A 27,137-nucleotide genomic window follows, 5' to 3' on the forward strand; every position below is an offset into this window, starting at 1 on the left:
TTTGTGGAATTCGTACAGTTTCCACCTCTCCACTGTACTTACACAGCCTTTTATTTAAATTTTTAAGTGGTTGCTTTTTGCTAATGCTGCGTTGATTATGTTTTTTTATCCCAATTTTTTCAAATTTTATTATTTGGAGTCTGAATTTATTATTATTATTATTTTTTTATTTTATTTTGTAAAAAATACCCCATTCACCCCACGTAATATGGGTGTATTACTGTATACATGAGAATTAGATAAAATATAATTAATAAGTAATTAAGAAGTGTATTACTAAAAATAATTACTCCATCTCCCAAGGTGCAATATTTGTTTTGGGCACAAGTTTTTAGGTGGGTAGTACTAAGTATAATTTAGAAATTAGGTGATGTGATGGAGAGAGAAATATATATTTTTTTATTTTTTTTATTTGTGTGATGGGATGAGATAAAATGTGGGGTAGAGATTAAGTATAATTAATTATTTTTTATTTTGGAAATATTGTAGGGTGTTTGGGACGTACCAAAAAGGAAAATGTTGCATGGTGTTTGGGACGGAGGGAGTATTATTTAGTAAAAATAATTATATATTAAGATTAAGATAAATAAATAGTTTAATTAAAATTAAGAAAATTATTAAAATTTAAAATGCTATTAAAATGCATAATTATATTTCCAAAATAGAAATAACAAGTTATATGGGACGAACGAAAATAGAAAATAGGAATAAATTATGTGGGACGGAGGGAGTATATTTTTTTTCTCTTACAAAAATATCTCATCAAACATTATTTTAATATCAAATTCAAACCAAAATTTTTCAAACTTAACCAAAAAAAACACACCCCAATTTTTTAAATTGTGATTTTTCAGAAATAATATAATAAATAATACTATTTTTTTTTTTATGAAAATTAAAAAATCAAAATAAATTTCAAATACTCAATACAATAAATAGTAAAATATTCAATTTAAAATAATACTCCTCCGTCCCAATAAAAATAGTCTTATTTACCATTTTTATCCGTTTCAAAACAATACTCTTATTTTTATAAATAATCATATCACTATAAAACTACCCTTACTTTTTTATTTTTATTACAAAATTGTCACTACTTTTTACACTAATACACTCACAAGAACAAAAAAATCTTTTATCAACTACTAATATAATATCAATATTTCTTAAATTTCGTGTCTAAACTAATTAAGATTATAGTTACGGAACGGAGGGAGAATATTTTATACTTTCATTTAAAAACATGAATGAAGCCATTAGGGGTATTTTATTTTTGTTATTTTCTCCATTTTATGAGAAAAAAAAAATATATTATACATATTTATTATTTATATAATTTTTTTATATTTAACATGCCTTTGTATTATTTTTCAAAACAAGCACACTTTAATATTTCTTTTGTTTTATATAAAATAAAATATTCAATTTTTTTTTTTTTAATTTCGATCCGTATCATATAATTTATTTTTTATTTTAAAATAAAATTATACATTTTAATCATATTTTAAATTTATAATTTTTTAATTTTAATTAAATTATTTAGTTATTTTAATCTTATTTTATAATTATTTTTATTATAAATAATTATTTTTATTATAAATAATTATTTTTACTAATACATTTTTTAATTACTTATTAATTATATTTTACATAAATTCTTATATTTACACTAACGCGAAAAAAAAAACTAGAATAGAAGGAATAATAAACATATTGTCATATCTAATACTTCATCCGTCAACTTACAATGTTTACATATTTCTATTTTGGGACGTCCAATTACAAAGTTAACATTTCATTAAATACCCTACTTTTTTCCACAAATACCCTTACTTTACATTACATCATTACTTTTACACAAAAAAAGTAAGGACAAAAATGTCATTACACTACTTTTAACTACTCACTATAATTAAAATACTATTATTTCTTAAACACCGCGCTAAAAGTAAATGTAAATTTTGTAAGTGGACGGAGGGAGAACAATTTAATAGAATTTTAAATGACCAAGTATAGGAAATGAACCCATAATCTATTAACAATAATACAAGATCACAACTATTATACTATACTTCAATTTTTAACATATATTTATTTGTTAATATATTTATACAATATATTTATTTTAAATACCTTTTTATAAAGTCGAGTCGGCCAGGCATGTCTGAAAATTTTCAGATCAATTCTTTTAAGCTTAAGTATTATTTTTTCGTGCTATGTTCAGACCAATTTTTTATATTTCTAAAATTATAAATTAAAATTTTTTTAAAATTTTTTTTATTTAAAAAAAAATATATAAAAGCTGACATGAGTGTGTGATGATACTGAAGGTGGACAGGGGGATAATGCTGAGGATCCCTTCCCCTTGTCTGTACATGGGGATCCTCAGCATCATCCACTCCGTGATGATGTTGAGACGGGGGATGATGCTGAGGATCATATTCCCTTATCTATGGGAAGGGATGCTGAGGACCCACTCCTTGCCACACACACCCATGTATAGATACATGGGTGTGTGATGATGCTGAGAGTGGGGCAGAGGGATGGTGCTGAGGATCCCCTCCCCTTATCTATGGGAGGGGATCCTCAACATCATCCCCTCTCAACCCCACACACATCCATTTATAGATACATAAGTGTGTATCTATAAAGTCGAACCCATGTATCTATACATGGGTGTATTATGATGCTGAGAGTGGGGCAGGAGGGATGATGTTGAGGATCCCCTCCCATAATCTATGGGAGGGGATCCACAGCATCATCCCCTCCCTGCCCCACACACACATGTTTAGATATATGACTGTATATCTAAAAAGTAAACTTTATAGATACACACTCATTTATCTATACATGGATGTGTGATGATGCTGAGAGTGCGGCAGGGGAGTGATGCTGAAGATCCCCTCCGCTTATTTATGGGAGGAGATACTCAGCATCATGCCCTCAATGCCCCACACACACTCATGTATAGATACATGAGTTTGTATCTATAAAGACTTTATAGATACACATTTATGTATCTATACATGAGTGTGTGATGGTACTGAGAGTGGGCAGGGGGATGATGTTGAGGATCCCTCCTTATCTATGGGAGGGGATCCTCAGGATCATCCCCTCCCTGCCCCACACACATCCATGTAACTTTATAGATACACACCCATTTATCTACACATAGGTGTGTGATGATGCTGAAAGTGGGGCACGGGGGATGATGCTGAGGATCCCCTCCCTTTATTTATGGGATCCTCAGCATCATCCCCCCCTGCTCCACACACAACTATGTATAGATACATGAGTATGTATTTATGAAATCAACTTTATAGATACACGCTCATATATCTATATATGGTTGTATGATGATACTAAGAGTGGGGTAAGGGGATAATGCTGAGAATACCCCTCCCCCCTTATCTTTGGGATGGAATCCTCAGCATCATCCCCTCCCTGCCACACACACACCCATGTATAGATACATAACTGCGTATCTATAAAGTCAACTTTATAGATAGACACACATGTATCTATACATGGGTGTGTGATGATGCTGAGGATTCCCTCCCCTTATGTATGGAAGGGGATTCTCAGCATCAACCCCAATTTGCCCCACACACATCCATGTATAGATACATGGGTGTGTATCTATAAAGTTCACGGGTGTGTGATGATGCTGAAAGTGGGGCACAAGGGATGATGCTAAGGATCCCCTCCATGCCCCACAAACACCCATGTATACGTACATGAGTGTGTATCTATAAAGTCAACTTTATAGACACACACCTATGATGATGATGAGAGTGGGGCAGGGGATGATTCTGAGGATCCCCTCCCCTTATCTATGGACGGGGATCCTCAGCATCATCCCCTCCCGGCCCCACACACATCCATGTATAGATACATGAGTGTGTATCTATAAAGTCAACTTTATAGATACACACTAATGTATCTATACATGGGTGTGTGATGATGCTGAGAGTGGGGGTATGAGGGATGATGCTAAGGATCCCCACCCTTATCTATGGGAAGGGATCCTCAACATTATCCTCTCTCTGCCCCACACACATCGATGTATGGATACATTAGTGTGTATCTAAAAAGTCAACTTTATAGATACACACCCATGTATCTATACACGGGTGTGTGATGATGCTGAGAGTGGGGCAGCGGGATGATGTTGAGGATCCCCTCCTTGCCCCACACATATCTATGTATACATACATGAGTGTGTATTTATAAAGTCAACTTTATAGATACACACCTATGTATAGATACATGAGTGTGTGATGATACTGAGAGTGGGGCAGGGGATGATGCTGAGGATCCCCTCCCCTTATCTTTGGAAGGGGATCCTCAAAATCATCCCCTCTCTGCCCCACACACATCAGCGTATAGATACGTTAGTGTGTATCTATAAAGTCAACTTTATAGATACACACCCATATATATACATGGGTGTGTAATGATGCTGAGAGTGGGGCAGAAGATGATGCTGAGGATCCCCTCCCCTAATCTATGGAAGGGGATCCTCGGCAGCATCCCCTCCCTGCCCCACACACATCCATGTATAGATACATGAGTGTGTATGTATAAAGTAAATTTTATAGATACACACTCATGTATCTATACATGGGTGTGTGATGATGCTGAGAGTGGGGCGTGACGGATGATGCTGAGGATCCCTCCCTTTTATCTTTGGGAGGGGATCCTCAACATCATCCCCTCCCTGCCCCACACACACCTATCTATAGATACATGAGTATGTATCTATAAACTCAACTTTATAGATACACACCCATGTATAGATACATGGGTGTGTGATGATGCTGAGAGTGGAGCAGAGGATGATACTGAGGATCCCCCTATCTATGGGAGGGGATCCTCAGCATCATCCTCTCCTGCCCCACGCACATCCAAGTATAGATACATGAGTGTATACAACCAAGTATCTATAAAGTCAACTTTATAGATACACACCCATGTATATACATGGGTGTGTGATGATGCTGAGAGTGGGGCAGGGGATGATTCTGAGGATCCCCTCCACTTATCTATGGAAGGGGATCCTCAGCATCATCGCCTCCCTGCCCCACACACATCCATGTATAGATACATGAGTGTATACAACCATGTATCTAAACAAGGGTGTGTGATGATGCTGAAAGTGGGGTAGGCCCCTCCCCTTATATATGGGAAGGGATTCTCAGCATCATCCCCTCCATTCCCCACACACACCTATGTATAGATACATTAGTGTGTATCTATAAAGTCAACTTTATAGACACACACCCATGATGATGATGAGAGTGGGGCAGGGGATGATTCTGAGGATCCCCTCCCCTTATCTATGGACGGGGATCCTCAGCATCATCCCCTCCCGGCCCCACACACATCCATGTATAGATACATGAGTGTGTATCTATGAAGTCAACTTTATAGATACACACTCATGTATCTATACATGGGTGTGTGATGATGCTGAGAGTGGGGGTATGAGGGATGATGCTAAGGATCCCCACCCCTTATCTATGGGAAGGGATCCTCAACATTATCCTCTCTCTGCCCCACACACATCGATGTATGGATACATTAGTGTGTATCTATAAAGTCAACTTTATAGACACACACACATGTATCTATACACGGGTGTGTGATGATGCTGAGAATGGGGCAGCGGGATGATGCTGAGGATCCCCTCTCCTCATCTATGGAAGGGGATCCTCAGCATCATCCCCTCCGTGCCCCACACACATCCATGTATAGATACATGGCTTTATAGATACACACTCATGTATCTATACATGGGTGTGTGATGATGCTAAGAGTGGGGTATGGGGGATGATGCTGAGGATCCGCTCCCCTTATCTATGGGAGGGGATCCTCAACATCATACCTTCTCTTCCCCATACACACCCATGTATAGATACATTAGTGTGTATCTATAAAGTCAAATTTATAGATACACACCCATATTTCTATACATGGGTGGGTGATGATGCTGAGAGTGGGGCAGGGGGATGATGCTGAGGATCCCCTCCCTGCCCCACACATACCTATGTATAGATACATTATTGTGTATCTATGAAGTCAACTTTATAGATACATGGGTGTATGATGATGCTGAGAGTGAGGTAGAGGATGATGCTGAGGATCCCCTCCTCTTATCTGTGGAAGGGGATCCTCAGCATCATCCCCTCCCTGCCCCACACACATCTATGTATATATACAACTTTATAGATACACACTCATGTATCTATACATGGGTGTGTGATGATGCTGGGAGTGGTGCATGATGGATGATGCTGAGGATCCCTCCCTTTTATCTTTGGGAGGGGATCCTCAACATCATCCCCTCCCTGCCCCACACTCACCTTTCTATATATACATGAGTGTGTATCTATAAAGTCAACTTTATAGATACACACCCATGTATAAATACATGGGTGTGTGATGATGCTGAAAGTGGAGTAGGCCCCTCCCCTTATATATGGGAGGGGATACTCAGCATCATCCCCTCCCTGCCCCACACACCTATGTATAAATACATTAATGTCTATCGATAAAGTCAACTTTATAGATACACACTCATGTATATACATGTCCCACTCTCTGCATCATCACACACCCATTTATATGATGCTGAAAGTGGGGCAGAGGATGATGCTGAGGATCCCCTCCCATAGATAAGGGTCAGCATTATCCCCTTCGTGCCCCACTATGCTGAGGATCCCCTCCCCTTATCTATGGGAGGGTATCCTCAGCATCATCCCCTCCCTGCCCCACACACACCTATGTATAGATACATGAGTGTGTATCTATGAAATCAACTTTATAGATACACGCTCATATATCTATACATGGGTGTGTGATGATGCTAAGAGTGGGAGGGGATCCTCAGCATCATCCCTCCCTACCCCTCACACACGTATGTATAGATACATGAGTGTGTATCTATGAAATCAACTTTATAGATACACGCCCATATATCTATAAATGAGTGTGTGATGATGCTGAGAGTGGGGCAAGGGGATGATGCTGAGGATCCCCTCCCATCCCCTTAAGGGGAGGGGATCCTAAGCATCATCCCCCCTGCCCTACACACACCTATGTATAGATACATGAGTGTGTATCTATGAAATCAACTTTATAGATACACACCCATATATCTATACATGGGTGTGTGATGATGCTGAGAGTGGATGATGTTGATGATTCCCTCCCCTTATCTATGTGAGGGGATGCTGAAGGGGAGGGGATCTTCAACATCATCCACTCTCAGCATCATCACACACCCATGTATAGATACATGAGTGTGTATCTATAAAGTCTAGGGGAGGGGATCCTTAACATCATTCTCTCCCTGCCCCACACACACCCATATATAAATAAATGAGTGTGTATGTATTTATAAATGGGTGTGTGATGATGGTCATAGTGGGGCAGGGGATGAAATATTAAAATTTCATTAGTTTTTTAAAATATTAAATTTGATTATTTTTTATATTTATGAAATAATTGCTAAAAATATTTTTGTTAAATTATAAATTTATATATCAAATTATTTTATAAATACAATATGACTATATTGAAAATAGAGTCAACATGGCCGCATGGTCATGAACACGGCCATGTTCAATAATCAACATAGTCATGTTGGCTGTCTGGGGTGCCTAGTTATTTTTTGAATCATCCAATACGGTTGTGTCTACTATCAGCCAACTAACTATGAGACTAAAATTGATAAACTTTTATCACTAAAATTAATACGAAAAATAGAATCAAAATTAATATTTATGATATTATACGCGACTAAAAATGATTTTAGGTCAAATCGTTCGGATAAGAAATGTATCAGCCGAATAAAGAAGCATGGTTTATATCAATACTGCAATGTAGGGTTAATTGAATACCATAATCAGTCCTGTTTTATTGCTTAAGAATTAACTGATCTGAATAATTTTAATTGAAGTTTTTATTACTACTACATTGTTTTTATTTTTATTTTTTTAATTATTTATTATTTATTTTTTATTACTACTACATTTGATTTTACAGCATGAGTAATCAGTAGGGTGGACACTGTTCGATTATTTGCAAATATGTAGGTATTTGATAACCGAACCGAATAAATATCCAAAATCTCGAACCGTATTTGAAACGAAAATCTCGATTAACCGAAAGTATCTGTAGTATTTGCAAATAATTCGAACCGAACCAAAATTAAGAAAAAATATATAAAAAAAAATTAAAATTCTAATTAAATAAAAAATATTTGCAAATATTTCAAATATTCGAACCGAAACCGCCGTATATAATTAATAATATAAATTTTAAAATATAATATTATAAATACATGAATATATTCGGTTAGATTAACTGAACCGAAAAAAATATGAAAAATCGAAATCGAACTGAACCTAACAAATATCAAATATGCAGTATTTGTATTCGAATTGCTCGGTTAACCAAAAATTCGATTCGATTTAGTTCGATTCAACGGTTCGACGATTCCGTTCGATTTTTTTTTTGCCCACACCTATTAATCAGTTGTCTTGTCTCAGTTGAACTGAGAGACAGGTCAACCCTTAAATTCGATTCGAAGATTCAAACTTGGCGACTCCGGAGATTCTCTCTGTACTGGACTCTCCCCATGGCGCTTCCATCTCTTCTCCAGCTCTTCCTCGGCTGCCTCGCCGTTTCCAGCTTCGCGGCGGCGCACCAAGACTCCGGCGACTGGCACTGCGACTCCGACGGAGAGGCCCGAATCTCCGCCGATTTCCTGCCGGGAATCGTCACTCTCGACGGCCACGCCGACGATTGGGCCGCCGTCGACGGATTCGAGTTCCCGCTGCGCCCTGCTCTCGATCCCGACGAAGATAAGGAGTACCCAGCTGGAAAAATGACCGTTAAGGTAACCTAGCCGCCATTGATTTTTTGTAGTTATTCGGGGATTTTAAGGCTTCAGATGTCGAATTGTTTTTTGTATTATTGTTTGGGAGGGGGGATTTAGGAAAGGATAATAATTAGATTTATTGATGATTCACAGGCTTTGCACGATGGAGTGGATGTGTTCTTCATGTTGCAAATTGATGGATCTTATAAATACTCCAAAGGGTCAGTTATCTTATCGATCCTTAATTTGTTCGAACATCTTTCTTTGGTTTTCTTGCATCGATAGATTCTTTTTATTACATTCAGTGTTTCTTTCTTCAACATCATTGCTATTTATGCTTAGTTGTTTTTAGATTATTTAGCTTAGAAATCGATTGCTGATCCAATTTGAGTAAATCTTGAAATAGGATAGGCCTAAAAGAACACCATAGAGCAACAACATCAATTGATTGAGCTCGTAGTTTTGTTGTAAAATTATCGACTCTAGAAATATATTTGTAATGCGCATTGGTTACTATGCTGATTTGAATCCGTATATATTTATAAAGAAAGTAGCACATTATATAATAATATATAACTCATACATGTTAATACAATATATAGCATAACACATTATATTAATTTCATACATATTATATAAGAAAATTTTCAAGGTGGTTTTATTAAATGATACTTTGGATCCGAAATCGATTAAGTGAGGCGCAATAGAAATGTAAAAGTTTCTTGTGTTAAATAATCACGTATTATATACTCTTCCAACTCCGTGGAACGAAAACAAAGAACTCGATTTAATACTTTTATCGTATGATTGAGTCGTGCAGAGATGACCACAAATGCCCATCGGTAGCTTTGATGTTTCAAGTCGGTGAAAGCGCGACGTATCACAATGTAAGATCTTTGGTTTCTTATAAAGTTATTACTATTTGATTTTAATTCTATCGTATTTGTCATTTGAGGTATCGTTAATTTCTCTACCTTAGATGGGAGGATGTAAGGAATCTCCGAATACATGCAACAGCACAAGCTGCCGTGGCTATGAAGTCGATATCATGCACTTCTCCATCGGGAATTCTATTCCGGGAAGATTATACAGTTCGAATTCGGTTAATGGAGAGGGTAAACAAGATGGGTATGTGTTGCTGGGATTTCATTTTTGTTCTGTTCATCTTAATCCTTTCGTCATCGATTGTTGATCAATGTGGTTCTTTTTTATCGAACAGATCGGGTCTTGTCGATATGCATTCGTGGAATCCACACTGTAGGAACATTGACGGTATTCTTCATGTTTTCGTCGTTGTTTCATCGAAGAATTAGTTGTTTACATTAATGAAATTTACGCATCCTGTAGGAAATGACTCGGCTACTTTCGATGACTGGAAAGGTTCTTGGTGGCACAGCAGTTTTTCTGTACACTCGGGCAAGTATTTCGATTTTCCTAATAAAGTTGTCGAATGTGGTTCAATTTGGGCAAGTTCACGAATTTACGATCAAATTAATGTGTCTTACAGGGTTCATTGAGGATGATAGTCCTTATGGATCTTCGGATCAGAAAGGCACCTATTACTTCGAATTCTCCCGGCGTCTGAGAACTACGGATCGTCTCCAACAGGTTTTCTCAATATTTTGTTCGATATAAGCTCGATCGATACATGTGTTTACTCTATGAGTACATCTATCCAGGATGCGCAGTTCAGTATTGGCCAAACGAGCAAGTTTTCGGTTGCGTTCTGGTATCCGACGGATGGAAATCCGTGGCACGGTTCGGCGCATTATACCGTGAGCTGCGACTGGGTGCCGTTGGAGATTGCTCCGGGTTTCTCCAGGCGGGTAAAAATGGCGTCGGGAAATGGCGCATGGGATGCTGCCAGTGGCTTCGCTTTGCTCTTATCCGTCGTCGCCTTCTGCGTATCGATCTATGTTGGGTACTTGGTTTCGAAATCCAAACCTGTGCCTTTTAGCCGCATTGTCGATCCTCTCTGATTTAGTTTCGCCGGGTTGGTCCTCGAATCGTTATCGTTCACACGCCAATGAATTTCTTCGGCTCGCCGGGGCATGTTTCGATCTTTTTTGTTGGAAGGAAATGGCTGATTGGTGTTTCTTGACAAGAGTGTGTTCTACACTGTACATACCTCAGAATATTCGATTCCAGGGCGCTAAACTGTTCTTCTCGTCGTCTAATTTCAAAAGCTACTTGACAAAAAACATCATAAATTTGTTCCACAGAACACTCTTATCTTTCTTACATACATTCGCTAAACTTAACAGATTTCGCAGATTGATTTACCAGGCAGGTAGAGATCGAAGCTTCTCGTGTACTGCCTTGTAGCACTGAAGGCTGCAAAGAGGAAGCTTCGACTTGGAATCTCTGTACTTGTATGCGTTTGTGCACGAAGGGCCTGCGCATTTCTCTCGTGGAGGCGGATAGCTGAAAAGTCGAGTAAGAAAACATGAATCAAAGATGAGGACAAAGTTATGACCAAACTAAATTATTATGTGTGTTTACGCGGCCATTCTAATGATATGCAAGTAATGCGCGCATTTGAATTCAGTACCTGCAAGGCTTGGCTTCAAATATACTCGGGAGGCCAACCTCACTGGGGAATGTTACGACTGTCCCTGAAGGTCCCATGACCCATCTAACAACAGTAGATGGAATCGAGCCTAAATTCGCATTCCTTTCCTACATCATACTGCATGATTAGTTGCAAACGATCGAAGAATTGAAGTTACAAGATGTCCTTTGAATGACATTTACCTGTGCTAGTTCCTCCTGTCGTTTCCTAATTTTCTCCTCTCGTCTCTTCCGCGTGGAATCTTGACCCAAAATTTTCCTAATTGCCTCGGCCTGCAATGAATATCGATAAGGACACTTTATTTTTGTACACAAATTCATCCAGACAAGGAAAGCAAACCTCAGATTCCCGAGCAGCCTTCTCATTCTGTATCCTACGTCGTTGAGCAGCCTCAGCTCGTTTCAGTTGTTGCTCCACTTCAGTAAGCTGTTCCTTTGGTTCTGCGGAAAAGAACCGAATAAGCACAGTAAGCATAAGAAATATTAGAATAGGAAAGCCATTTTTAAGTTTATCGAAAATAGAGAAGGCTCACTTCTTGGTGGGGCGGGAGGGAGTCCATCTGGAAATTGGATGGAACTAGAACCTAAGCCTGATGCTGATACATCTTTACCAGTAAGAATTGCTCTCCTGCGGGTAGTTATCGAGCTTTCCGGCTTGGAATATTCCACCACATCAATCGGCTCCTTCATATGTTTCTTGCTCTTGTTTTCAATCTCACCATCAGATACCGATTCTTCCTCCTCCATATAGTCAGTATCTTCTGATGCTCGTAAGGACTTTGATTTCTTACTTTCTTTAGACGCTGGCCTTGAGGAATTAAAATCTGCAATGCTCGAACCATAGCCATCGACTCTCCTATCCATTACCCTGGAGATCTTCCGCAATTTTTTGCCTCTGGGTTCTTCTTCATAATCTGTACTATCAGAGGATGCAATTTTCGAAGTTTTAAGCTTCTGAAGATACTGAATCTCACCATCATCTTCATCATCAACATCCTCATAAGCTGACAAATATCGAGATTTCGCTTTAGATAAACGCCTGTGCTTCAAAGGTTTTTTGTCAGATATTTCTGGTAAGTCCACCCTCAATGAATCTTCAGTTTTCCCAAAACTAAAACCAATTTTTGAAAAATCTTTCCATGGCACACCACGGAGGCCACGCTTCTCGCCCGTTGAACGTGATTCAAAATTTTCCTGCTTAAAGAAGATAATCATACTTGGTTACCTAATCAGATTCAAGGGACATGTCCAATGCAGGCAGGATAGCATATTTAAGTCATTATGAGGAAAAATGACCTGTGAATTCATTTGTGCAAGAAAATAACAACAATAATAAAACAAATTTAGAGGTAACTAAATGCTAAAATGCATCAATTGAGTAGAAGAAAGTTGCACATACGACAGTCATTTCGCGCCATCGAAAGTTGACATCTCTAACTTTCATACTGTTTTTAGAATTTAGTTTCTTCAACTACATTAATATATATATATATATATATATATATATTAACTAGTCTGAAGTAGAACATACAGCATTTTCGATTACTAGTGAATTACATGATATGAGTGCAAAGTTCTGACAGATGAAAAAAGAAAAAACTACCTAAAAAAGCTCAAGGCGTTCTTGAAGACCGACCTACTGTCTTAAACACCACCTCATATTACAGCTTAATAAGACAGGTAAATGTATCATTCTATATTTATTTATATTGTAAATTCTCTAATATTTACCACCAAGTCTCATGACAACTGCAATTGAATATAAATATTGATCCAAGAGAAAATACTACCTGATGGCTTAGCTTATCCGAAGGATAAACAGCATCTGAAGGAGTCGACTTCGTGACCGAAGTTCCAGACACCGAAGAACCATCAACACTGCTGGATCGTGCCTGAAGTGTATGGGTTACACCCCTAACCTTGAGCTTGACCTTATTGAATTTGTTTCCAGTTCCAGCTACATCAGACAATGTTCCCGGTTGCCCAGAATGGTTAGTGCCGGTCACAGTCTCACTCACAGTACAGTTTTCCATTTTTATACCGTTCCAGGCGGCGGCAGCAGGGTCACCTTCAGCAGAGCTTTTCAAATCATCCACTGCTCTGAAAGTCCCATCCTCATCATGATTTGTATGCACTTTTTCAGCATCGGCTAGGTTAGTAAATGACGCCCTCGTAAGTCCCTTTTTCCAATTGATATCTTCGTGAGTGTTGTTGCCTTCACTCAGTGCATAACTAACATGGTCGGACGGTGTTGATGACAATGAAGCAGAATCACGATACTCTGGAGGGGATTCGAGCTCGTTAGGAGGACGACGGTTCAAATGGCTCCTCCTCTTCCTCGATGGTTTGGAAGATGTAGCAGTGCTAATCCCTATATCTTCACAGTTATCCATTTTAGTAGCAAACGCTCACCAAAAACTTATGCAGCTCTGGATTCCTGAAAATACCCCAAACCTTCAATAATCCATTTTACATAGAACCGCTTCCAGAATCACAAACCAAGCTGATTCAAACACGTACAAATCAAACGCAGATATAAAATTCACTAATCAATAGCTTTTCTGAACATCTGATTAAAATCTTAAACTCATTTGCAACAAAAACCTAGTGCTTAAATCAACAACTCTGTAACAATTCATTTCAGCTCAAGTATGACCTCAATCCTCATCTTCAGCATAAATTCTGTAGCTGAGACACTACCCAAAACTACCAGAAGAAAGGAATCTTTGAAAACAATTATTTAGACATCCAAAATATATCAAACATTGGCTAGTTCACCCCAGGGTTTCAAAAATATGCCAAAGCATAATTAAAAATAAAAATAAAAATCACAACTAAAAAGCAGATAAAGCAAATTCGAAAAGCTTACTTGCTGGCGACCGGAGAAATCCTCCAAAAACCAAACCCCAGCACTCGGAAGAAATTCGGAGGAGCCACAGTAAGAATGTCCCGTCACCCGTGCAGGCTCGGCCGGATAAAGGCGAAGACGAAAGGCAGACACCGATTGCAATTATATCGCTTAAATCATAAATGCGACTTCAAATTCAACAAACGCGACTAAAGTATTGGGCTTGGGCCCATATTTTCTTGGGTCATATTGGGCTTTGATGTAAATTACAATACAATCCTCCAACCCCAATATAAAGAATTTATGAAGCTTTAAGGTTGACAATTAATTTAATCGAATCTTAATTAACAAATACAATAATATTGACCTTGAACAATATCATGGTGTGTTCAGTTTATAATTTTACTCTTATTTTTTTTTTTTTAAAGGTTTGAACAATAGTTTGGAATGTAATGATTTATGAGAAAAAAATATGATGTATTCTTATATAAAATCAAGGATTAAATAATAAAAATAATTGTTAATGGGGAAAAAAAAAATTGCTACCAAAAACAGTTCAATACCTTCTAATTTGTAGCTTAAGTTGTTAAATTTATTTAATTTTAATTAAAAGTAAATATACGGTTAGGGCGGAGGGAGCAGGTGCCACAAGAACATTAATGTTTAACATTAATTAATATCTCTCTCTCTCTCTCTCTCTCTCTCTCTCTCTCTCTCTCTCCGTATATATATATATATATATGTCTCCCACATGTATACAATCAATCATATATACAAAGGTACACCAGCATTGAAGAATCGATCAAATTAACCAAAATGAAGACGATCGTCAGTCTTCTTCTCAGTCTACTCATTCTTGCAGTGCCATTAATGGCGGCGAGGCTTCACCTCCAATCCTGCGAGCCCAGTGGCAAAATCCGGGGAAAGAAGCCGCCGCCGGGGCAGTGCAACCAGGAGAACGATTCCGATTGCTGCAAGGACGGGAAGCTCTACACCACCTACAAATGTTCCCCCGCCGTGTCGGGAGCCACGAGGGCGGTCCTGACCATCAACAGCTTCGAGAAGGGCGGAGACGGCGGGGGGCCGTCGGAGTGCGACAAGAGGTACCACTCGGACAACACGCCCGTGTTGGCGCTGTCGACGGGATGGTACGGCGGAGGGCGCAGGTGCCACAAGAACATCAGCATCACCGGGAACGGGCGGCGCGTCGTGGCGACGGTGGTGGACGAGTGCGACTCCACCGTGGGTTGCGACGAAGATCACGACTACCAGCCGCCGTGTCGGAACAACATCGTCGACGCCTCCAAAGCTGTCTGGAAGGCTTTGGGGGTGGCGGAGGATGACTGGGGAGAATTGGATATCACTTGGTCTGATCAATGATCATGATCATGATCATCATGCTTAACTTAATTTATTTGTAATATATTGATATTTATTTAGAGAAATATTTTTTGTCAATAATCTCATTGTAATCAATGCAATATTATTGTATGTGTATACTACCATAATTTTTAGAAACAACCTTGCAAAATTATTCCCAAAGACTTCCGGTACTGTTATCAAATCATTTCAATTTTATAATTTTTTTTTTTTTTTATCAATTTCAGAAATTCCGAGTCTATATAATATATAATATTTTTTATATTTAACAAGTACAAAATGTCTGAATTCATTCCATCGGTACTGCTACAAGTCTCGGAATGTTCCGAAGCTATATTATACATAATACTTTCAATATATAAAAGCCACCAATGCGATTCGGAACATCCAAAACTATATTATATATTGTTAGAATATAGAAACTGAAATTCTCTATAATATGTACATATAGTGATATACAAATTCTCTGAATAAGACAAGAATCCTACCAATCTTTTAAACAAGATAACTATTATAAATATAATATATGCAAGTCCTCTAAATAAGACAAAAATCCTACGAATCTTTTAAATAAGATAACTACCGTAAATATAATATATTACTTCTAAATATATTTTAACACATCTCCTCAAACTCAATTTATAATCGAATAAAAAATGACCGAAAAAAATATATAATCCAGATCAAACCCTAACTGACCTTACCCATAAAAACCCTAGCCCCTTTTTCCCCAATCGCCATGGCCAGAGAGCGAAAATCCCTCCTCCCCGCGGCTCCTCAAGAACCCGAAATCGCTCAAACTACTGAACCAGCAACGGAGGAGACCGTCTACGGAAATCCGGAGGAGGTGGAGCAAGCGGAGAACATTGAGACGGCGGCGGCGGCGGAGGCGGAGGCGGAACAGGAGACGGCGGAGAATCCATCTCAGGGCACAGTTTCTGAAAATGGAGAGAAGGCCGCCGAAGGAGAAGATGAATTGGAAGAAGAGCCTCTGGAGAAGCTTCTGGAACCATTTTCCAAGGACCAGCTGACGCTTATGATCAAGGAAGCAGTTGCCAAACGTGATCCTGATGTGATGGAGGCTGTGCATAAATTGGCCAATGCTCATCCTGCACACTGCAAAATCTTCGTCCACGGCCTCGGCTGGGATGCCAATTCGGAGACTATTACCTCCGTGTTCGGGAAATACGGAGAGATCGCGGATTGTAAGGTTGTCCAAGACAACAACACTGGGAAATCTAAGGGCTACGGATTCATTCTATATAAGCACCGCGACGGGGCACGCCGAGCTCTGAAACAGCCTCATGAGCTGATTAATGGTTAGAATGACGTCATGCCAGCTGGCCTCCGCCATCTTTTAAATAAAATAACTATTATAAATATAATATATTATTTATTCTAAATATATTTTAACATATATAATATTTTTAAAATATGAGTTTTCGAAATTTTGAAGCTTTACTATTTATATATTATTGTTGACCACAAAAAATGATGTGTAAGGTTTTTGAGAATGAGCCTGTCAAATGAGGTTAAGGATTAATAGAATTTAATGGGCTTGTTAATGACAGTAGAATTTCAAAAAAAGAGTTTGAATATAAGTCCGAACGCGGATAAGAAAAGGCTTCTTCGGGAGAAAGTGGAGCTCAGGCGTGATCAGGTCGGGCGCAGAGATCGGGCTTAACAAGGTCGGGTGCAGAGATCGGGCGCGGAGCTCAGGCGTGATCAGGTCGGGTGCTGAGTTCGAGCGCGGAGCTCAGGCATGGTAAGATCGGGTGCAGAGATCGGGCGCGGAGCTCCAGCTTGACAAGGTCGGGTGCAGAGATCGGGCGCGGAGCTCCGGCTTGACAAGGTCGGGTGCAGAGATCGGGCGCAAAGCTCAGGCATGATAAGGTCGGGTGCAGAGGTCGGGCGCGGAGCTCAGGTGTGATAAGGTCGAGTGCAGAGATCGGGCGTGAAGCTCAGACGCGATAAGGTCGGGTGCAGAGGTCGAGTGCAGAGATCGGGTGTGAAGCTCAGACGCGATAAGGTTGGGTGCAGAGGTCGGGCGCGGAGCTCAGGTGTGATAAGGTCGAGTGCAGAGATCGGGCGCGGAGCTCAGGTGTGATAAGGTCGGGTGCAGAGATCGGGCGCAGAAGTCAGACCTGATAAGGTCGGGCACTGAAGTCGGACGTGATCAAGTCGGGCTCGAAGGTCGGGCAATGAGGTGAGATGTGATCAGATCGGGCACGAAGGTCAGACATGATAAAGTCGGGCGTTAAGATCGGATGTGGTAAGGTCGGGCATGAAAGACGGACATGGTCAGGTCGGGGTCAGAGATTGGGCGTGATTCGGTCAGGCGATAAGGTCGGGCACAGAGATCGGGTGTGATGAGGTCGGGCGTTGAGGTCAGACGTGGTTGGGTCAAGTACGGAGCAACAGGTGTGCAGGTCGAGCGGAAAAACAGTTTTTGGGCAGTTAGAAGGAAGTTTCAACCGATGAGCGGATTTGAAGGCACGATTTGGTAGTGGCGGTTGACATCGGTTTTAAATAGGTCTGTTCGTGACCTAAGAAACCATCTTTAATCAACAAAAATTCAAAAGAATTACCTTTGGGGATCACCACTTTATTTTTCAGTTCGTAGTTTATTTTCCTAGTCTATTTATCTATCCTACAGTGTTTAGAGATTCCTAATCTCAGGCACTAATTATATCAAATTCGAAGATATTGCCCTATTTTCGGATTTTACTTTTTATTGTTGAAAAATAGCATCAATAATTTGGCGACCACAGTGGGAGAGAGGAAAGATTGTTGATCCTACGTCTACAGAGAATTTCATACGACTGAGGTCCGGCCGAACCATCGGAAGGATCCATATGGCAAGCTCACAGCCTCAAGCATCTTCAACACCGGTGGGAGAAACCGTACCACCTGTCATGCCAAATGCAGGGGAAATCCCCCAACCACCCACCGATTGGGTGTCCTATGTTCAACATTTGAGCAATCAGCAAGCTCTGGCATTGCAAAACATGTTGCGTGAGCAACAAAACCTTATGCAAAATATGCTAGATCAAGCTCTATCAAGGGTTACTCTTCAACCCACCCAGTCTCCATCAGGGTTGTCACCGTCTAGATTACAGGCAAATTTTGCAGGTCCTTCATATATAGAGAGTACTTTTCCAAGTGCTACTGCTACTAGGGTTGACAGGGGAAAAACTCCTTTGACATACCCGAATAATGTTCCACTAGGTGTTAAGGCCGAACCAACCGACCTTAGAGAAGAAACATTGGGAGGTCAGGCTCACAATCCTATTCCGGTATTCGATCCCGTTCCACCCAGGGTAGATCCGGAAGACATTGCTCAAGTGTTGAGGGTGCATTTTGGAATGAATCCTCAAACGGTCAACAGACCGGCATATCAGAGGCCATTCCCAAAGAGAATCATCAATGAGCACCCCCTCCCGAGGAATTACAGACCACCCGATTTTCATTCTTTTACGGGAGAAGATGGAGCCTCAACTATTGAGCATGTGGGTCGCTTCACGTCTCAATTATGGGAAGTGGGCAATGATTCGTTTTACAAATTACAGTTGTTCGGACTATCGCTCATAAGAACCGCCTTTTCATGGTTTGCCAGTCTCCCGCCAGGACAGTTGCAGACTTGGGAAGGTCTGGAGGCCGCGTTCTATGCAAGATTTTTTAATCCTCTCCCGACGGTCTCACTCACAGATCTCTTGGAGATCCGGCAGATGCCCGAAGAGACTGTTTATCAATTTATAGAGCGGATACGTCTAATAAAGGGACGGTGCCCGACGATCATCGAAGAATGCGAGATGACCAATTTAGTGGTCAAGAATATGCATACTAGACTCCGGGAGGTGCTGACAGCCCACGATGTTTAGGATCTGGCCAGTTTGGCTTCCAAAGCAGGAAGATTAGAATATCTTTTTAGAGAAAAAGATCATAACTTCCGGGGGAATAGGGTCCAACAGATGGCCAGTGTTGATACAGAATGTATGCGCCAGATGATGAGCAGGGAAGCAGCATTGAAGAAATGGCGGCTGAAATTGTAAAAGGCAAGCCTTATGTTTGTTCCAAACTAAAGCCTCTTCCGGGGGCGGAAGAGAAGGAACAACCGACCTTTGATGCATCTAAGGCAGACGAAATTTTTGATATTCTGCTAGCAGATGGGCAAATTCGCATCCCCAAAGGGCAACGCTTAGCAACGAAAGAAGAGATAAAAGGGAGGCCATACTGTAAGTGGCATAATTCTTTTACGCATTACACTAATCAATGTACGCATTTCCGAAAGGAAATACAGAAGGCTATCAAAGCAGGGAGATTTAAGTATGTGACAATGGGAGTGGAGCACCAGCCGTTCCCTAAGGTAACTACTACTGTGATTTCTCTGCGCTCTTCACAAGATGCGCAAAGCGATGATGAAGAAAATACCAAGCGAAAGGAGCGTAAGCCCAAAGAGAGGGAGCATAGTTAGGAAGACAAGTTCAAGATTTGCGAAACCAGAGTGGCAGAGAAATGGGATAAAGAAGATGGGTCCTTCGAAGTGGAGTTGAAGGATAAAGTTGTAGTACGAGATCGACCAACGCGCAAACCACAGCCAGCCCATGACCAATGGAGCAGGAACAGAAAGCCTCTGCCAATAAACATAGATCCTCGGTTTCCAGGTATGAATCGTACAAAAATTCATAATACTAAGCGCAGGTATGCAGCTCGACATGGAAAGCGAGCAGATAAAGGGAAAGAGAGGAAGGAATCGTCACCCAAAAGGAAAAACTCAAGCGACCGACCACAGGAGCATTGGCAAATCGAAAAACCCATTTAGAAAGCCAGATGCTTTCGGTGTCAATTTTGCAGATGGATCAACATTGATCCTGAAGTAGGAGAGGTCGAGGAAGAGACTCCTGAGATAGTCTTTGGAACGTTCGCTCTTGGAGAAACAAGAACTTTGCGCAGTAAGATAGTGAAGATTGATAAACCCGAGTTTGAAGTCAGGATGACGGGTATGCGATGGTTCGAGGAAAAAGAAGAGCCCATCTGGGCGAAACTGGAAGAAGAAGAACCAGAATGGGCGGCGATGTCTGGCAGTCCCCCACCTATGGTTTTTCTGCGTATACCAGAATGAGCAATCCCTCGTTTGAAACCATTGTATGTTAATGCCCACATTTGTGGTAAGCCGATTAACAAGGTTTTCATTGATAATTGGGTCGTCTTCAATGTCATGCCTCTCAGAACCCTGAGAAAATTGGGCAAAGGGATTGGTGATCTGTCTCCACTAGATATCGAGATGACAAGCTTCACGGGACAACCGACCAAACCAGAAGGGATGATGGTGGCACCCATTGAAGTCGGACCAAAGGTGATTTCAACAGTCTTCTTCGTGGTAGATGCCAACACTACTTATTCAGTCCTTTTGGGGCGACACTGGATTCATGCCTCCAAGTGTGTGCCTTCTTCTCTCCATCAGCAGATTATGTTTTGGGAAGGAGATCAGGTACTCACCATGGAGGCCAGTACCAATCCGTTCGGCTCTACAGAAGGGGTAGAAGAGATGGTGCTTTATTCAGAATATGTACCTCCGATTTCGCGGACAGTTGTGGTAGACAAATATCCTTGTAAGGGCTGTAGGCTCACTGCGCAGGGTTATGTGTTTCATTAGAAATATTCTTCTGTTTTGTGGCTCTATTGTTAGCCAAAAACTTTTTATTTTATTTAAATTTAATTATGGAAGAAATAAGTAATTGTGATAAATTGATTAGGGTATTTCAACCAATTAATGGTTAGGTTACATAATAGTGAAGGTTCCAACAATAATGTTGGTGAGGGAGAAAATTTGTTGTCAACTCAAGATACTCTCGTTGAATACAATGTAGGAACAGAACAGATACCCAAAATGGTCAGGGTAGGTGGTTTGTTGTCTAATCACTCAAATTAAAAGGAATTTCGTTGCAAACTTACCATATAGATACATACATACAGACACGATTTATCTTTTTAATTTCATCGATTCATTTCACACCACAATCAAATTTGAAAGAAGAAAAAAAGCAAAAAAAAAAAAAAAACAAAAGAAAAGAAAATGAGAGAGATCCTCTCTCAATAAGTAAGATGAACAGTGATCCTCATCAACGTCTCCACGCCGTCGGCGACATGCTGGCCGGCCGGAATCAGAGACCGGAGCTCCGCGAACCCGCACGCGTTCTTGAATTTTCCGGTGCCGCCGGTGATCGACAGTCGTGACATTGTGCTCCCAATCTTGTACACTCCGAAGAAATTCAGGCTGTCTCCGTACTCCCCGCCTTCCATCACCGCCGTGAACGCCATCATCTGCGTCGACCCGTCGGCGGAGCTCGCCACGTAGACACCCTGCGCCTTGCCGAGGTGCTGGGACCCCAACTCCGGCGCCGTCGTGATGTAGTCGTCGATGACGGTGATGGTGCCGAAGGCCAGCCCCAGTCCGTCCGCCGCCAGTTGGGTGGTGAGCGGCTGCCCGTTGTTGTTGTTGTTGGCCGGAACGCCGCCGGCGAAGGCGGTGCCGAGGAGGCCGGTGCCGAGGGGGATTCCGCTAGGGTTTATGGTCGGCAGAGCGCCGTTGGGGTTGGGAATGGCGACGGAGTTTTGGTCCGGCGGGAGGAATCCGAGGGGGGTGGCGAAGGGGATTTGGCCGCTGTAGATGTTTCCTAACAGGCCGGTGATTGGTCGGGCCGTCGGATTGCTGCCGCCGAGGATGTCGTGCATGAAGAATTCCAGGACCGGAGGTTCTTCCGCGCCGGCGCCGGCGCCGGTGCTGGTTCCGGTGCCGGCGGCTGGATCGAGTGCAGAGGCTGTGGTGATGATGGAGAAGAGCAGCATTGGTAAGAAGAAAACGGCGGCGGCGGGGGAGGGTAGATTGGTCATTTTGTATTGAGGCCTGATTTTGGGTGTAATTTAAGAGATTGTTTTGTTGGATTGATTGGTAGGGATATATATGTGCACGAATGAGTTGTATATATATATATATATATATATGAAAATGTGTAATGGCAACAATGGAGTGGATGAGGAAGTGAAGTTGTTGATTGTAATAACATATAGTTATATATATATATATATATATTTATGTATAGTGATTGTATTGGTGTGGAGGGTACAACAAAACCATAATCAATCGGCATAGTGTTCATTAATTGTTTACCATTACCTTAATGTTTAATTTAAAATTTATTATTTAGTTAAAAGTAAAATTATAATTTTAGTGTAAATAAAAAATTATATTAATATATCTAATTAAAACCATTGCTAATACATCATCAATAATATATACTGCCTGCCTCCATCCCCATCTAAATGTCACATTTGTACTTAATATTAAAAATATTTTTATATAATTTTTTTTCCTTAGAAAATATTTATGTAAATTATTTTTAATTTGTACCACATTAAAATAAATTAATATTCATTCTAACACTATCCAGTCAAATAAATTAACAAATATTGATATATAATTAGCAATATATATACGGATACAAACATCACTTTAAAATCATTTGGAACTACTATTTGTTAAAAATACTGCATATTCAGGCAGGCAGGCGTGACATATAGGTTACATTAATAATATTTATAGCGACAAACAACCTATAATTAATACTCATTCAGCACATTACATTATAGTATTACCCTACTAATAAATTCACCATGGGGTGATAAGATAGAGTGCTGACAATTCACATTTGTTAGCACCCTAACCACAGCCTTTAGCAATACATAAATCTTGCTTATAAAAATTAAACTAAAATGAAAATGAAAAATAAAATAAAATAAAATACCAAGTAACGACACCCGACTAAAACAATCAATGTATATGATTATCAAGGAATGAATCGATCATTATGACAAATTGTGATTTCCGATGATTCAATCAAAACTCTCCATGAGATACACATAGGATGAAGCCTAAGGCTGCAGTTCAATAACAAGAGATGCTAATCCACAAGTGTTTTCAAACAGGCAAGAGTTGCAGGCAGCAATATAAACATATAAAAATCATTATTGGATAGCAGTTTACTTGATATATTGTGAAACCCACTTGAAGCCATCGCCATAGCCCATTTTGCGGACGATGCTGCACATGAACACCTCGATTGGACGGACGTTTGAGTCTGCTAGGTTGACTCTTCCTTTGCCAGTGGTGATGCCCATTAATCCCATGTGAAAGCGCAGCTCCTCCTCAGATGCCGCATAAGGAATATCAATCTTGTTGCCCAAAATCAAGAATGGTACAGTGGCCAAGGATTCGTCTGAGAGGAGGGCATCGAGCTCCTTCTTTGACTCAGCAAACCTCTCCTTGTCGTAAGCATCCACTAAGTAAACAACTGCATCAACCTACATTCCCCCAATGAATTGGGTGTGGTACACAAGTGAAAATATCAGTAAGAGATAGTTTCTCCAACAAAATATATATCTTTTGTATATCCCAATTATACACAGAAGAATATCGAAAGGATTCTCTGATTTTCTAGACTTAAAACTTTCAGGTAAGATCATTACTCAATCAATTTTCCATTATATCAAAGACCCTGAATCCCCAGCACCACTCACATTTACTATATTGCAAATGACAGAACCATCAAAAATAAAAACTTGTTACATAGTAAATATAATATATCTACATATTTTTGTGTGAAAATGTCACATTATTCAACTAGAATTTAACTTAAAATTCTGAACATCACCACAAATCAAGGACCTTTATAAAAATAAAACTCTATGCTATCTAAATTAATCCAGTGCTGATAGATAGTGAGTTAACATAAAACACTTCTACTGTGATGTAGTTTTAACTAATAGGAGAGACTCCTAACTATGTACGTTGGCTTATGTACTTCCAACGCATAGCATATAACAAGAAAACGTTCAACTTCACAGTTGGAATCAAGAAAAGAGATAAGTCAATAATGTATGCCACCAACTTTTTTTTCTTAAATGAGTATAGGGCAGTAACCATCAAGGCGTGAACCAGCCAAATACAGTCAATAGACAGCCAGGAAGCAAGTTGATTAAGCAAAACAAGGAATTGCTAGCTCAAGTATGAACTAAAATGTAATTTGGGATTAACATGAGCAGGTCAAGCATGACTTAGGGCTTGGAATCACAGGAAACACAGAGCAGAAAAGGAAGTGATGGTGACAAATTGCGCTTTCGTGTTCATATTTGGCTATGCTTCATATAAATCAGGTTCACATTGAAACTGATTTTGAAAAACGGAGATTTATATCTTGAAAAGGCTTTACAAAACCCCCTAGCTACGACATTCATATTATTTAACTAATAAAAAAGCTTACTCCAATTCATGGTGTGACTACGAATTAAAATAATCTCAAATTTCAGGTACTGTAAAACAGGAAATAATGTAACAATAATATGATAAGGAGAGAGAAGGAAAATAAAGATACAATTAGAATCAAAGAAGATAAGATACCATCACCCAATCATCCCAATTTTCACGCGCTCTCAATGCATATTGATTTGTTTTGGTAAAATATTCTGAACCCTATTCATATCAGATATATTAGAAGGTTTGGTTTGCCTTGATCATTAACCTCGTCTCCATGTCCATGAGATCATACTACAACACATGAAAGCACTACCGTTTCCACATAAGCAACAAACATTAATAAATAGGGTTGATATAGGCTCAAAAGATCCAAAAGTGTAATAAATTTTATGAACAACATTTTTCATTATAGGATATTAAGAATCATTACCCTTGTCCATGTCCACAAGATCATACTACAACATATGATACCACTACAATTCCCGCATAAGAAAGCAACACACATTCTGGTTAGTATAGGCTCAAAATATCCAAAACTGTAATATGTTTCAAGAACTACAATTTCCAATAAAAGAAAGCAATACACACTAATAAATAGGCTAACTATATGGTCAAAATGTCCAAAAGTGTTTGCGCGGTTGTGTACTTGTGTTTCAGTTATTTGGCATTTTGGTTATATTAAAAACTTTGATCAATAGTTTTTGAATATAAAAATAAATTTTTACACAATATATTACTAAAGATGCACAGCAAAAACAAGATAGAAATGTTCAACTAATGACCTCTCTTCCAAGAATACTGCACAAGGTTCCCAGTAAAACCGCGGCAGGTAAAAGATATAGCAAGAAAATAAAAAATAAATAAAAGATATAAAATTCATGAACAGCCAAAGAAATCTAAGGACATGTGTAATATGCAGGGTCAAAACTCTGTTAACCCAACAAAGCAGGAGAAATTTTTTTGCCATCGCACAGCATTTTTTACAATGGATAAAAGATGAGAAGAAAATTGACTGCACTAACATACCGTATGCTGTAGAGGGCATTGGCATAAACCATAATATATAAACATATTGGTTTGGTGGAGGCAGTTGAGGTATATGGATAACATATTAGAGTAACTTGAAGAATAATAATGCAGGAAATCAGAAATCAAACTCGAGCTATCACAATCTTATGGAGTAATTACTAATATGAGCATAATAAATTTACGCCAAAGAAACATACAAGCTTTTCACATAAATTAGTCAGTACCTTGGCGTAATAATCTTTCCAAACCCTGCGGGCAATCTGATGACCTCCCAAATCAAAAGCCTTGAACTTGATCTTCCCAATACTCAGCTCCTCCGAAGTCGGATACTGAGTTGGCTGGTGTTGCACCAATCTCTGTTTATATCCAACACCTTGAAAGTCTTAGCATCACTACCATTACATTTTTATACACTTTACTACATTTCTTGATAGAAATACTTTAAAAAGAACATATATGAAATAACTGTCGAAACAAGCACATCTAACAACAAAATAATAAAAAAGGTTTTACAGTTGAACGAAGAACATATTAAGCATGGATTAACAATTCAGTTTGCACATCCATCGGGTGCAAAGCTCAAATCAAAATATCAAATCCGAAGCACTGAAAGAGCTCTACATCTACTTCAGATTTATTTGATTGCTTTCCACAATTCATAAACTAACAATGTTCATTTCCAATTGCACACAATAACGATAAACACGAATCGCACAAACCCAAAAACGAAACAAAAGCAAATGAACACATAATCTAGCAAAAAGGAAACGACCTCGTCTTTAAGCATATGAAGCAGCGTGGTTTTCCCGGCGTTGTCGAGACCCAAGAACAGAATCTTCGCCTCCTTCTGCCACAGTCCCAGCGACGCCAGCACTCCATAGAACCAATCCACCAAAAACATCTCTGCTTATCCCCGAATTGGTCCGCCTCCGATCCAAACCACTCGTGCAAAATCGATCAAAAAGTGTCGGTAATCCCTCGAGGGCTCTTTACGACCGCGAGCCCACCGAATTCCCTCTTTTGCTTGATTCGTTCGGGCTCGATCGACTATATGTTCCTCAGACGGTCTCTTCTCCGCGTGGGCATTAATAAATTAATATCCAACCCTA

The 27,137-nt window shown here is 39.7% G+C and overlaps 6 protein-coding genes across 8 annotated transcripts; 3 read left to right on the plus strand and 3 right to left on the minus strand.

Annotated features, from left to right (window-relative positions):
- The first annotated feature begins 8,565 nt into the window (after positions 1 to 8,565).
- Positions 8,566 to 10,985, plus strand: LOC127262272 (uncharacterized). The gene is made up of 8 exons (XM_051290891.1): positions 8,566 to 8,905; positions 9,041 to 9,108; positions 9,708 to 9,774; positions 9,867 to 10,015; positions 10,107 to 10,159; positions 10,235 to 10,303; positions 10,395 to 10,495; positions 10,567 to 10,985. The coding sequence occupies exons 1-8, from the start codon at positions 8,645 to 8,647 to the stop codon at positions 10,864 to 10,866; spliced, it is 1,068 nt and encodes a 355-aa protein (XP_051146848.1). The 5' UTR covers positions 8,566 to 8,644; the 3' UTR covers positions 10,867 to 10,985.
- Positions 10,857 to 14,459, minus strand: LOC127262270 (uncharacterized). 3 transcript variants are annotated; one of them, XM_051290890.1, is made up of 7 exons: positions 14,328 to 14,459; positions 13,249 to 13,895; positions 11,992 to 12,652; positions 11,799 to 11,899; positions 11,642 to 11,731; positions 11,439 to 11,566; positions 10,857 to 11,311 (listed from the first exon to the last, which is right to left on the minus strand). In XM_051290890.1, exons 2-7 carry the CDS (start codon positions 13,849 to 13,851, stop codon positions 11,167 to 11,169), a joined length of 1,728 nt encoding a protein of 575 aa, XP_051146847.1. In that variant the 5' UTR covers positions 13,852 to 13,895; positions 14,328 to 14,459; the 3' UTR covers positions 10,857 to 11,166. The 3 variants fall into 3 exon arrangements, with proteins under 3 accessions (XP_051146847.1, XP_051146845.1, XP_051146846.1); XM_051290888.1 differs by having other exon boundaries at positions 11,992 to 12,655; XM_051290889.1 differs by having other exon boundaries at positions 11,992 to 12,655; positions 13,249 to 13,961.
- A 663-nt stretch (positions 14,460 to 15,122) lies between these two features.
- On the plus strand, positions 15,123 to 15,686 carry LOC127262372 (kiwellin-1-like). Its single transcript, XM_051291024.1, has one exon. The coding sequence runs from the start codon at positions 15,123 to 15,125 to the stop codon at positions 15,684 to 15,686; it is 564 nt and encodes a 187-aa protein (XP_051146981.1).
- A 739-nt stretch (positions 15,687 to 16,425) lies between these two features.
- Positions 16,426 to 18,323, plus strand: LOC127262374 (UBP1-associated protein 2A-like). Its single transcript, XM_051291025.1, has 2 exons — positions 16,426 to 17,005; positions 17,258 to 18,323. The coding sequence occupies exons 1-2, from the start codon at positions 16,426 to 16,428 to the stop codon at positions 17,368 to 17,370; spliced, it is 693 nt and encodes a 230-aa protein (XP_051146982.1). The 3' UTR covers positions 17,371 to 18,323.
- Positions 18,324 to 21,561: 3,238 nt separating this feature from the next.
- LOC127262520 (dirigent protein 18-like) lies at positions 21,562 to 22,633 on the minus strand. The gene has a single exon (XM_051291233.1). It carries the CDS (start codon positions 22,578 to 22,580, stop codon positions 21,780 to 21,782), a length of 801 nt encoding a protein of 266 aa, XP_051147190.1. The 5' UTR covers positions 22,581 to 22,633; the 3' UTR covers positions 21,562 to 21,779.
- An 876-nt stretch (positions 22,634 to 23,509) lies between these two features.
- Positions 23,510 to 27,109, minus strand: LOC127262493 (GTP-binding protein SAR1A-like). Its single transcript, XM_051291198.1, has 3 exons — positions 26,801 to 27,109; positions 26,253 to 26,384; positions 23,510 to 24,047 (listed from the first exon to the last, which is right to left on the minus strand). Exons 1-3 carry the CDS (start codon positions 26,927 to 26,929, stop codon positions 23,727 to 23,729), a joined length of 582 nt encoding a protein of 193 aa, XP_051147155.1. The 5' UTR covers positions 26,930 to 27,109; the 3' UTR covers positions 23,510 to 23,726.
- Between the last annotated feature and the right edge of the window lie 28 nt (positions 27,110 to 27,137).

Source organism: Andrographis paniculata, unplaced genomic scaffold, assembly GCF_009805555.1.
Source record: "Andrographis paniculata isolate CXL003 unplaced genomic scaffold, ASM980555v1 Contig65END, whole genome shotgun sequence".
In the NCBI taxonomy this organism is placed as follows: Eukaryota; Viridiplantae; Streptophyta; class Magnoliopsida; order Lamiales; family Acanthaceae; genus Andrographis; species Andrographis paniculata.

Coding starts and splice junctions, on each gene's coding strand:
- LOC127262272 (XM_051290891.1), top strand. CDS start 8,645: ATGGCGCTTCCATCTCTTCTCCAGCTCTTCCTCGGCTGCCTCGCCGTT. Junction 9,109..9,707: donor TCTTATAAATACTCCAAAGG/GTCAGTTATCTT, acceptor TGAGTCGTGCAG/AGATGACCACAAATGCCCAT. Junction 10,016..10,106: donor GGAGAGGGTAAACAAGATGG/GTATGTGTTGCT, acceptor TTTATCGAACAG/ATCGGGTCTTGTCGATATGC.
- LOC127262374 (XM_051291025.1), top strand. CDS start 16,426: ATGGCCAGAGAGCGAAAATCCCTCCTCCCCGCGGCTCCTCAAGAACCC. Junction 17,006..17,257: donor GCCTCATGAGCTGATTAATG/GTTAGAATGACG, acceptor TGTTAATGACAG/TAGAATTTCAAAAAAAGAGT.
- LOC127262493 (XM_051291198.1), bottom strand. CDS start 26,929: ATGTTTTTGGTGGATTGGTTCTATGGAGTGCTGGCGTCGCTGGGACTG. Junction 26,385..26,800: donor TTCATATGCTTAAAGACGAG/GTCGTTTCCTTT, acceptor GGATATAAACAG/AGATTGGTGCAACACCAGCC. Junction 24,048..26,252: donor GGAAAGATTATTACGCCAAG/GTACTGACTAAT, acceptor GGGGGAATGTAG/GTTGATGCAGTTGTTTACTT.
- LOC127262372 (XM_051291024.1), top strand. CDS start 15,123: ATGAAGACGATCGTCAGTCTTCTTCTCAGTCTACTCATTCTTGCAGTG.
- LOC127262270 (XM_051290888.1), bottom strand. CDS start 13,851: ATGGATAACTGTGAAGATATAGGGATTAGCACTGCTACATCTTCCAAA. Junction 11,732..11,798: donor AGGCTGCTCGGGAATCTGAG/GTTTGCTTTCCT, acceptor TATTCATTGCAG/GCCGAGGCAATTAGGAAAAT. Junction 11,312..11,438: donor TTTGAAGCCAAGCCTTGCAG/GTACTGAATTCA, acceptor TCGACTTTTCAG/CTATCCGCCTCCACGAGAGA.
- LOC127262520 (XM_051291233.1), bottom strand. CDS start 22,580: ATGACCAATCTACCCTCCCCCGCCGCCGCCGTTTTCTTCTTACCAATG.